The sequence below is a fragment of the Phodopus roborovskii genome, unplaced genomic scaffold (genome assembly GCF_943737965.1).
Source record: "Phodopus roborovskii unplaced genomic scaffold, PHOROB, whole genome shotgun sequence".
Classification (NCBI taxonomy): Eukaryota; Metazoa; Chordata; class Mammalia; order Rodentia; family Cricetidae; genus Phodopus; species Phodopus roborovskii.
The window spans coordinates 30281818-30294279 of NW_026126571.1; the positions used below are offsets into that span (position 1 = coordinate 30281818).

At 42.0% G+C, this 12462-nt stretch overlaps 1 protein-coding gene across 1 annotated transcript in view; it reads right to left on the reverse strand.

Moving 5' to 3' along the window:
• Positions 1 to 12037, reverse strand: part of Galntl5 (polypeptide N-acetylgalactosaminyltransferase like 5) — a 31736-nt gene extending 19699 nt beyond the window's left edge. The window contains exons 1-5 of the mRNA XM_051203244.1: positions 11813 to 12037; positions 8534 to 8651; positions 6997 to 7163; positions 4280 to 4402; positions 2770 to 3019 (exon numbers count right to left, since the gene is read on the reverse strand). Of these exons, the coding sequence (XP_051059201.1) occupies positions 2770 to 3019; positions 4280 to 4402; positions 6997 to 7163; positions 8534 to 8651; positions 11813 to 12017 (863 nt within the window). The 5' untranslated portion in view covers positions 12018 to 12037. The remainder of the gene's footprint in view (positions 1 to 2769; positions 3020 to 4279; positions 4403 to 6996; positions 7164 to 8533; positions 8652 to 11812) is intronic.
• Positions 12038 to 12462: the final 425 nt, after the last annotated feature.

Below are 12462 nucleotides of genomic sequence, written 5' to 3' on the forward strand. Positions count from 1 at the left end.
GTAGGAGTCAGAGGAAATGGAGGACACCAGGAGACCATGACCCACTGAAACAACTCAGCAGGGCTCACACAGTTCACAGAGACTGAGGTGGCAAGCACAGGGCTGAATGGGTCTACACCAGGTCCTTTACTTACATGTTATTGATGTTAGCCAAGTGTTTGTGGGACTCCTAACAATAGGAGTGGGCATTTCTCTGACTCATTTGCCTGCTCTTGGAACTTTTTTCCCTTACGGTGTTATCTTATTCAGCCTTGATAATTAGGGCTCTTGCCTTGTCTTACTGTATCTTGCTTTGTCCTGTTTGGCTGTTATCTCTTGGTGACCTGCTCTTTTCTGAAGAAGAAACAGAGAGGGAGTGGATCTTAGTGGGAGGGGAGGGTTGGGAGTAGTGAAGGGAGGGGAAACTGTGGTCATGATGTATTGTGTGAGAAAAGAATCAATTTCCAATTACAAAGGAAAAGAAAGTTGTGTTTTGGTTTTAAATGAGAGAGCAGCATGTCTATGTTCTGATAGGACAATTCCAGTCTTTTGCACTGAGTGCTGTATGTCCCCATTGGAGCACTGGGTGGCAGGAGTTCTCTCATGCACACTGGTCCACCAAAAGACGGTGACTATCTATAGACAAGCATCTGAGCAGCCCTCACAGTAGCACTGTGTGGTACCAGGCTGCTACTTGCCTGCTCTCACCACATTGTGTACATTCAAGAACAAGGGATCTTGTCAATCCTCAGTACTGTAAGAACAGGAAGGAAAGGGAGCCAGAAGTTGATCTGTCCCTTTGTGGTCCCAACCACAGGGTGAGAAAACCTGACCTATGGGGACAGCTAGGGGAATAGACAGGTTTAATGTGAAGTCTGTGTTGAGAATGGGCTTTCTGAGGCTGAATCACTGGGGTGGGAAGTGGGCAGTGGAGTGCTGGAAGATGGCTGTGCCTATGTGGTCACACTTCAGAAGTGGTAACATTCCATAATACGTTACTTTGTAATTCACAACTACCCCCTTCTACTTCCTAAGTTGTTTTAATTTTCTCCTGAGTTATGAGTCAAGACAGTATAGCTAAAAGATACAATCAAGGTTAGGGAGAAGAGGGTCAATGAGAATGGGACTGTAGCATCATGGACTGTGGCCCATGGATGAGGTATAGCATTGGTTCCTGTCCACTCAGTTTTGGCAGAGTACATCAGCTCCTGGGAAGGAGAGTGGCAATGGTTTGGTGCCAAAGCCCCGCAGATGTCTGGCTGCAATGTGGTGGGATGATCCCCCTGGGGTGTCAGCTGGAGGAAAGACAATGGGGAGGGAGCAGGGAGAGACCAAAGGTTTACAGGGATGGCATCTGAGAAGCAGAGCAGGCAAGCTTCTGGGATGTGTTCCTAGATATTCTGTCATGTCCAGTAATACCAGGAGAGACCAGGAGATGGCAGTCTACATGAAGTGGGTAATTTTATTGGTATTTGATTCTTCCCCTGCAGAGTATTGTCCTCTAGAACTTACATGTAAGGAAGTATAAACATGACTATAAGACTATAAGCATGCTCTACTACATGGTTATAAAATGCAGCCACCTGGTATGGGGAGCAAATGTGGTAAGCAGTGAGAGAAGAGATGTGTCTCCTATCAGGGTTTCCAGGAAACATAGACCTGGTCTTCAGGAAGCCCCTCCAGATGTGGTCACCTTATGTTCACATTTACAAATACAGTTTCCAAGACACATGAACTAGGGGAATCTCATTCTCTCAACCAATGAAGTTACACCTGAAAACACTAGGGTAGAGATTTCCTGTGTGAATTGGAAAAGTTGTCCACACTTCCTAAACATGGCAGTTTGCTTGGTCACCAGACAACTCTTTCCTGCAACTGAAAGAAAGATGTTCAGGAATAAGGAGATGGCTTAGTCAGTTAAGTTCTTTCTTTGTCATGAGGACAGGAGTTTGATCCCCAGAACCCACCTTAAAAAAAAAAAAAAAAAAAAAAAAAAAAAAAAAAAAGGTCTGGGCATGGGTGGCATGCACTTGAAATCTTAGTGTTGAAGATGTGGAAACAGGCAAACCTCTGGGGCCTGTTGGCCAGCAATCCTAGCATATTTAGTGAGTTCCAGGTCAGTAAGAGACTCTGTCTCAAAAACCAAGGTGGACAACTCCAAGGAACAACACCCAAGACTGAACTCCACATGCACACAAAGGCTTATGAACATACTTCATGCAAACACACACACACACACACACACACACACACACGCGCGTGCAAATACATATGGGGGGAGGGGAGAGGGAGGGAGAGGGAGGGAGAGAGAAAGAGAGAGAGTGGGCATTGGAAATCAGGGCAGCATTTACCAGTTATTATAGGTTCCTGAATAAGTTGTGGTACAAGGCACAGTGTCACTTGAAACAAACTTAATACTTTAACAAGTGGTTGTCGAGCTCTGATGGCGCACACCTTTAGTCCCAGCACTCGGGAATCTCTGTGAATTCAAGACCAGCCTGGTCTGTGGAGTGAGTTCCGGGACAGCCAAGGATACACAGAGAAACCCTGTCTTGAAAAAGAAAAAGAAAAAAATGGCAAAGTGGCACATGCCTTTAATTCCACCACTAAGGAGACAGAGGCAAGGAGATCTCTGAATTTGAGGCCAGCCTGGTCTAGAGAGTTCCAAGACAGCCAGGGCCACCTATAGAGACCCTGCAAGAAAGAAAGAGAGAAAGACAAAAGAGGGAAAAGTGGCAAAAGAAAACATTGATTTTTCACTACTGTCCCCCAAACAAGAAGACATCTTACCTGATGGGTTTACTTTGTCCTTCTGGGCCATCTAGCTCATATGAGAAAACATTGTCCCATCGAAAAATCAGGTTCCAGTCAAAAGCTCCTCTTACAAGAGGTGACGCTGTATAATTCAGTGTTATGTCGTCAATGGCATCGATCAAAGGGCACACCACCATTTTGTGGTTCTTAGCAATGGCATCCAGCAAGGGCTCCAGCCAGACTCTATTCACCTCACAGTGGCTATCCAAGAACACCAGGATGTCCCCTATAAAGACAAGAGCAGACTGAAGTTGGTCCTTAGGGTTACTGCTGATGTGATGAAATACCATGACTAAAAGCAACTTGGAGAGGAAAGGGTTTATTTGGCTTATACTTCCACATCACAGTCTATCTTTGAGAGAAGTTAGCACAGAAACTCAACCAAGATAGGAGCCTAGATGCAGGAGTGCTGCTTATTGGTTTGTTTATCATGGCTTGCTCAGCTTGCTCTCTTTTAGAACCCATGACCACCAACCCAGAGGTCATGCCATGCACAATAGGCTAAGCTCTCCCACATCATCCCTAATTAAGAAAATGCTCTACAGGCTTGCCTAGAGCCCTTATGGAGGTATTTTCTCAATTGAATCTCCCTCCTCTCTGATGGCTCTAGCTTGGCATAAAACTAGCCATCACAGTCTCCTAGAGGAAAGATACTCAGTCCAAATGCAAGCTGGATGCAATGAGTATTCATTGACTATTTACTATATGCTTGGTTCCTCTGTTGCATTGAGTGAGATGAGAAATACCTGTTTTATTGTGTCCATAAAGGTGAGACCCCATGTATTATGAGTGTTGTTGGGGGACTAGAGAGCTGCAGGTTACAGGATGGCTTGTAGAAAACGCTAGTGGAGTTAAGAAAACTGAGAAGAGCTTTTATTTTCAAAGATCATTTCAGGAGACTAGAAAGATGGCTCAGTCACTAAAGTGCTTACCTTACAAGCATGAGAACCTAAGTCAATCCTTATTACCTACATTAAGAAAAAAAAAAAAAAACAAAACAAAACAAAAAAGCAAACCAGAACTATCTGAGTTTGGTGACTTGTTCTTACAATCCTAGCACTGGGGTGTTGGAAATAGGTAAATCCCTGCATTATAATAGCCAGCCAGCTTAGCCTACTTGATGAGTTCCAGAGAAGTGAGAGAACCTGCCTCGAACAAACAAAATAGTGATGGAACCTGAGAAATGATGCATACATTTGACCTCTAATTCTCTGTTTCAAGACACTGGAAATCTCAGAGGGTGCCATCTGGACTCTAACCCACACCTATAACAGGAGTTTGCTATTTCTAGACAGTCATTCCCATTATCCTAAGTTTTGCTTTTTATGCCTTCAGGTCCCTGGGATCAACTTAAAGTCTATCATATCTTCCTCGCAGAGACAGGCTATGTACCCTCATATGGTGAGACACATGAACCCTTTCCTACTTAGTGACTACACAAGAAAAGTAACTAATACTTTTTTCATGGCCTAAAAGATATTCATACCTGAAGCACGGGAGGCACCGATCATCCTTGATCTAATGAGACCCTCTCTCTTTTTGTTTCTTATTAATTTAATCTTTTCACGAAAAAGTTCCAGCTGATAGTCCAATTTTTCTTTCAAATCATCTGGAAAAAAATATTTGATTCTTACCAATTTTAAAATGCAACTATAGAAATTCAAACATTGTCATCGTGACCACTTTATAAAAAAAAAAAACATTATTGTACAGATTTTAATGTGGTCCTGGTTAGCCTCAAATCCACAGGAAGAGTGGTTCATAATCAAACTGTATAATTTTTGTGCTTCTAGTGACATAGCTCCCCTTTACTACATCACTATTAAAATTTAGTAGAAAAGTATAGGTTATAAACTTTTTGATATAACTTGGTTTTACTACTAAGTACACAAGTTGTACTGTGATTAATTTTGCTTCTAATTTTATAATGGCTTGAAGGTGAATTATCAAACCAAGCAAGTTCAAGAGCTACCTGCACCCATTCCCTCAAGCTAAGTAACCCCATTGGCACTATCTGTGGGCATGTTCAGTAAAGACAGGTTTCTGTTCAAAATTTGTTACACAATTCATGATAAAGTCATTCTGAATTAAAGTAAGAAATATATTGATCCTGAGTTCTGTTGGAACACAACACCCTGTGTTCTGTGTTTGAGGTTCTACATGAACCCAAGGCTAATATCAAGGAATGGTAGAGATGACTGGTTTGCAGCACCAAGTAGCGACCCCCTTGGTTTCTTATGAAGGGGACTAAACTGAAAGATGTATAAATATAAACAGGTCAATAGAGATCATGGACTGAGTGACAGTGTCCACCAGCTCCAAATGCATAGCTCAAAACCACCAAAGTGATAGCATCTAGAAGTAGGGACTTAGGAAGTATTAGATCATGAGGATGGAGTCCCCATGAATGGGACTTATAGGAAGAGCCAAGAGTTCACCTGAGGCTTGTACATGGGGCGGATGCTTCTTGCTTCCCTCATACTACCTTATCTGCTCAGTGGAGCCGAGGTATCTACAGCTTGCTGGGTGCAGGTGTAACTGCTTGCCAGAGGAGTTCTGCTTTCTTACTCAGAAGTTCAAAAATCCCAAAAGGAGCAAAAGGGCATCAACCTAAAAAACAGAAAGAATGCTATCAACAATCTGGTCTTGTTGGCACCCTGGTCTCAGATCAGTGTTTGTTGCTCAAGCCACCTTATCAAACTGACAAGAGACCAATTATGTCTCTAGACTCTTAGTGCTGTGCTGAAAGGCTGGCAGACATTCCTGGAACTTTGTGCCCACTGTGGGATTTTTGAACTTCTGAGTAAGAAAGCAGAACTCCTCTGGCAAGCAGTTACACCTGCACCCAGCAAGCTGTAGATACCTCGGCTCCACTGAGCAGATAAGGTAGTATGAGGGAAGCAAGAAGCACCCGCCCCATGTACAAGTCTCAGTTGGTGATGATTCCTATGGAAATGTTATGTGATAGGCACCTGGCCAAATCATTTAACTTCCAAACATAGTAACATTAGCTTGGGTCACACCTGAAACAACCTAATGTCAGTCCCCCAGGGTGACCCTCCTTTTCTTCTCAACATATCTTTTCTCTTTCCTAGTGGGTAGGGTGACTTTGCAGGCCTGAAATCTACCCATTGTTGACATCATTATCTGGGCACTCTTGGCTTGCCTAAAATTGATACTCGGTTGTAAACAGACAACCAATTTCAAAGTCTAAGCATAGGTAACTAGACTTTTGTTCTAGTATCTCTATTCTGTTTTAAAAAGTAAGCATAGAGGAATCATTACTTGCAGTTGGTTCAAGTTCTTTCCTGTGAAGTCATCTCCCTGTGTTAAACCCTAATTTGCTCTCCATAACCATCCATTCATTCATTATTTTTGAACAGGGTAGCTGTTCAAAATGTTCTCATATAGCACAGATTGTCTTTGAACTTTCTTTGTAGCCAAGGATAATCTTGAACTCCTGATACTCTATTTCCACCCCCTGGTGCTGGGATTGGAGCTGTACACCATCACTCCCAGTTTATGTAGTGTTGTGGATTGAATCCAAGGCTCTATGCATGCTTAGGCAAACACTCCAACTGAGCTTCATAGCCATAGCTCCCTATGTTCTTGAAAGAAAATTTCAAAAATGCCTTTCCTAGGTAGTCCCTTTTAAATAACACCAACTTTCTGCTTTTCCATGAATCTGTCCAACTCTGTACTCATAAAATCATAACTTTGTAACATGCAGAACTAGTCTATGCTCACCCTGTTTTGTCTCATCTTGGGGCTTTGAGGTGCCATTTCTTCCACCTGAAACATATCTTCTTCCTGGCTGTTTGAGCATCCCCAGCCTATCTTTGCCTTTTCCATTTAGATGGCACTTCTTTCTTATGTGATTTCTAAAGTCAAGGCAATCCCTCTATGCTGAGCTCATGGGCCCATCATGACAGGGTCTGGGTCAGTCTCTCCTACCATATGCATTGAGTGCATCAGGAATAGCATCTCCCTCAACAGGATACTAGAAATATCCTCTGTGTAAAACATACACATGCCAAGACATGCATGGTGAAGCATGCTCATGAATCCAGCACTTTGAAGGCGGAGGCAAGAGAGTCTGGAGGTCAAGGTGGGGCTACATGAGACCATTTCCCCAAAACAAAAACAAATTTCAAGTATCACTAGAGAAGAATGCCACCTTCCAAATAGTGATATTTGTCTCACCAATATCACTCATGTCATCAACTAAAATGATTTCTTCAAGGAAATGGTTTGGAGTGAGGTTCATAACACTAGACACTGTTCGCATCAAGGTATTAAATTCTTCATTATAAAAGCATATGATGATGCTGGCAGTGGGTAGATTGAATGGATAGTGTTTCTGACGACATCTACAAGAAAAATAGGGATAGAATTAGTTATACAAAAGCCTTAAGTGTTCTGTGGCTTTCTTCAAATGCTGATTCTTACTTTTGCTTTCTTTGCTTTAGTTAACATTAGGTCAGTACAATGACAGTACGTTAAAAAATATAAAAATTAACAAGCAAAATGTCCTTAAATTTTTAAAAAATTATTTCATGTACATGTTGTCTGCATCTATGTGTGCATACACATATGCGCACATAAAGGCCAGAAGAGGGCAGCAGATACCCCGGGGCTGTGTTAGAGGCAGTGGTGAGCTGCCTGACACGGTGCTGGGAATCAAACTGGGCTTTTAACTGCCGAACCATCTCTCCAATCTGTCCTTAAAATTCTTTATTTTTTAACCTTTTGGTTTTGTTTTGTGGGGGATGGGATCTGTGTGCATGCCATGTTGGACATGTGAGGTGGATAACAATTTACAGGGGCCAGTTCTCTCCTCCCGCCATGCGAGCTCAGTCTCACGTGGGGATCAGTCTCAGCATGAGATGCCATCTTGCTGGCCCCATTCAAATTCTTATACTCTTCTTATACTTTGCAATTATTTTCCCCTTTATAATTGCTCTTTCTTGACATTCCATTTTGATAATCTTAGGTCTTTTTAAAGATAATATAAAGCAGATCATATCCATATATTGGTTGGTGTCTTTTCTAAAAGTGATGGTCTAAATTCATGGAAAGATGACTTCAAAGTAAATTCACTGTGCTGTGTTCTTTGCTTTGCGAGTTCTATTATTATATTTTTGACACCTGCTGTGGCCAAGATTTTAGTGGAATTGGTGAACTACATGTCCTCCAAGTACTAAGGTGACCCAAATACCTCCCAAGACATAGTTGTAGGAAGACAGCTGGACTCTCAAGGAAATAATGGGATCAGAAGGCTAAGGGTTATCTGGAATGTTCTCTGACACTCTGGAAATAGTGGGCAGTGTGATAATTAACAACATATCCAGCCTACCTCAAAGGTTAAGATTTAGTGAGTTCACAGGTAATGAACTCAGTTCAGAACAGTGCCTGGCATATAGTCACTATTCTACACAAGGTTCAACCTGTCACCTGTCACCTGGTTTGTTTCTTCTCCCTTAATCCAGAGTGGGAAATGTGCTGGACATCAGCCTACCTTTGATGGTTTTGTTTTTGTTTTTTAGACATATCTAACTGTATAGCCCTCAAGTAGTTTATTTACTCTTCAAAACCTCTAGAACATATTCTGCTGGGGGCAAGGTGCTTTCCACACCATAAACATCAGAATCTTGACATTGCTTGACTTAAAGACCCCAAAACAGGCATTTATACTATGGGATTTCTAATATGCTAAAATTAAAGTCTGGTTAGAACATACATTTTATCCCTGGAATCTGGCACCTCTCTCTGGATGCCCAGTCTTCTACTTATAACAACATTAAGTCCATATTGTACAAATCCTTTGTAAAATTCTGGGTCTGAAAAATCAATCTTATCTGCAAGAAAAGGTAATTTGAGTCACATAAGTAAATTTTACTGTCACAGTGATGCAAGTAACAAGTATAACCCTATCCTGAATTTTCTGAAGCAGTCATTTTCTTGAACTCTAAACTACCCCCAGGAGACAAAGTTAAAGGCGAAAGCCCAAAGCAGACGTCTTAGTAAAGTGTGTTCAACTTGCTTACTTTTTCCTTTTTATGCATTCCATGGAATGCTCTCTATCTCCTCCCCCCCCCCACACACACATATGCATACATATGTTTCCTAAATGCCACACAGGGGTTATGGAAGCCTTCTGCTGAAACACAGATAGTCACAGATAAATGTCATTAGCAAACCTCTAAGATAATAAACTCATCCTCTCTAACCCAAGAAAGAGTAGACTAGTGACAACCCCCCTCCAAAAAAAAAAAAAAAAAAAAAAAAAAAAAACACAAAAAACACCTTTGCAAAACTTGCCCTGAGACTTTTCACCTTGCCATCATGCTAAGGAAGCAAATAGCAATATCCCTTTTACCCCACCTGGTGGTGTCAGGAGGGCCAAGCAGAGCCTAAGCTTCCACTGGTAGGCAGTGGAATGCCCTCCTGGGTGGTGTAGGGAGAATGATTTGGAGAAGCTCTAGGGCCTCACCTGGTGGAAGCAGGTGATGCTGCATCTCCCTGATGTACTGTCAGCGGAATGTTGAACCTCCAACACCCCTTGACAATGAGGTGGGGCAGAGTGGAACTAAGTAGCTTTCTACTTCCCCCTGCGTCTCATGAGACCCAGTAAGAGCTCAATGTCCACTTTATCTGGCAGCAATGAGGGAGATGGGCAGAGTGAACCAGAATAGTTGATATTCTATTTCTCTTTGAACTTGGGCAGTGAGGAATAGTGGACAATTGAGCCTTTTAACCCTGGTGTCAATGGGGCACAAGGAGGGGAGAGGCAGTACTAGCTGACACTGTGCCCAGTGTCAAGATTGTGAAAGTCAGTGCTCCATTTAAGTGGAAACCAAGAGACTTGAATTATTTTCTGTAGACCAGGCTGTCCTTGAACTCACAGAGATCCACCTGTCTCTGCCTCCAAAGTGCTGGGAATAAAGGCGTGTAACACCAACACCTGGCAAGAGACTTGAATTCTTGTCACCTGTCTACCACAGGATGGCGTACACATAGATGGGTCAGGGAGAGGCTTCTGATGTTGAGAGTGACAGAACGTACATACTTACCTTTTCCTTCTAATAGAGGACAAGAATGACCAATAGGAGCATTCTCATATTCTGTACTGTATGACTTACAGCCAGTATTGCAAAAGGGACTCAGCACTGATGCACCACTAGCTTAGCATATACATACACACTGTTTATGGTCTGTTTGTTCTGAGGTAACTCTGTCCTAGGCCAAAAAGATTGATATCAGTAGCAACTAACTATACACATTATTTACTTAGCCCCGGGCATCCAAAAAATAGGGAAAAATGAAAGAGGTGACAATGGGAGACATAAGATAATTTTTAAAATGTGGAATGTGGTCAAACATCTTAACCAGAATAGCAAGACTGCGCTCCAAATGATGACAGCCTCTGTTCCTCTCAATTACATAATCTATGGGGTAAAAATGTAATGGGAGGTAGACCTTTAGACTATTAACCCTCTCTCCTCTCTCTCCTCCTCTCCCCCTCTCCCCTTCTCTCCCTGTCCCTCTCACTCCCCCCCCCTCAGATTGCTAGTGTCTGATTAAAGTGAAGTTTTAAAATTCAGTTTCTGGGCCAGTGGTGATGGTGCATGCTTTTAATCTCAGCACTCGGGAGGCAGAGGTGGGTGGATCTCTGTGAAGCCAGCCTGGTCTACAGAGCAAGTTCTAGGAAAGTCAGAGTTACACACAGAGAAACCCTGTCTTGAAAAACAAAACACAAACAAAAAGATTCAATTTCTGGTTTTGCTCACTGGCTTCTGTGAGTGACAGGCACTATGATCCATTTTTGCTATACTGTACTACACTTCAGTGAAAGAGACCTGCTTGAAATCATGCTGCAGTGACTCAATATTTTTAATGTTCAAAATCTAATAGAAAATGTCATACCAAGAACTGGGAAAGTTCTAAATGGAATTTTAAAGGACAATCAACAGATGCCAGTACTGAGCTGAATCAGTTAGACCAAACTCTGTAGGATGCTAAAGCAGCCACTACAGCAGCATCAGAAGCAGACAGGAAAGGGGGAGTTCAGCTAAGGTACAGAAGTTACAAGTAACCAAAAGGAAAGTATAGGAATGATGGTTACAGTAATCTAAGTAGAGCTAGGGTAACTCTAAGTAGTAGTTAAACTACACAGAAGGCAGAGCCTTTGAACTTGAGGACAGGTCAACTGGATTGGTATAATATGAACAACAGAGAGATGATCTAGACAGAAAAAGATTCTTATGGACCCATGGCATGACTAAGAGCTGTGTGCAGGAGTTACAGAAGGAGAAGAGAGACAGCAGATGTTAGGGCAGTGTGAGAGCAGGGGAGGGATGCTGCAGAGGACCATTCTATGTCTTACTCTTTCATGGTGCTGACAGCACTGCTCCCAAGCAGCACAGAGCCCAGAACACAGATCTGGCTTGTAAGGCATTCATTTTTTCTCTATTGTTGTCTTCATCTTTGGGGGCTTATTTTGTTAAACCAGGTCATCACTTTCATAAACATGAAGCACAAATCTACAACAGTGAGTGTTGGGGGAGAGCAAACTGCATAGAATATCTAGGGATATGTTAAACTGTGCAGTACCAGAGCTGCTGAGTGGCAGCATGCAGAGGATGTGGAATGACATTGGTGGACTCAGGCAACAGTTGCCTTTGAGGTTGGTAGGTGAGGAAGGACCAGGGGTGACATTTCCATTGTACTTGTTGAAATTCATTTCTGTGGAAAGCAGAAAGCTGCCTGAAGCCAATATAGAAAACTACATAAAAACAAGGAATTGAAGTGGTACATCATGTGTATACACCCTATTAAAATCTGTGTATAATATATCCATGTGTGAAATATTTTACAGTTTGAAAGTTAAATTATCCTAAGGAGGGTATTCTCTTACTCTTCCAAATCTGTGATATGTTGAAAGTAGTTAACAGAAACAGATTAGAGTTTGTTCCTGGGTATAATTCTAGTTTTCCAGATTCATCTGCATCAGACTTACCATTAATAATGTTTCGTTTGGGAGTTTTTTCTGAGACGTGGTTTTGCCGGTACACATTTTCTTCAAGTGACCTAGCCCTTGGGGGTTCATGGGTTGTCTTCAACTGTCTATTCTCTTGATTGTAGTGGAAATATGCAAGTAACACAGTCCAGAATCCGATGGCTATGGACCCACAGAATAAACACTGAACTATTATATTCTTCATTATGGAGTTCACATTTTTACATTGCAGTTTTTCCTAGACAAAATTGTTGTAAGAGAAGCTATATTAGATAACTCAGTGGTGTTTGAATTGTCCACGTGGCTTAAATTCTGTTTTCAGGGTTTTTAAAAACAATCATTTTTGGTACTTTTCAAATACATAAAGTTTGTATCTTTTCTGTCATGAAAATTCCTTACACATACATCAGCACCCAGTGGGTCAGTATGAAACAGGCAGCATAATTTACCGTCTTTGCCCTACCCTTGAGCAGAAAGCTCAAGGAGAGGGGTAAGACAACATGAAAGAGCATTATCCATCTCTTATCCCTGCCCAGCTCCCTTGGAGAGATAGTGTAGCTCTCTAAAACTTGGACCAGACACCAGGAAGATGACAAGTACAAGCATGCACTGCTGTACGCTGAAGAGAGGACAAGAGATGCATGAGCATT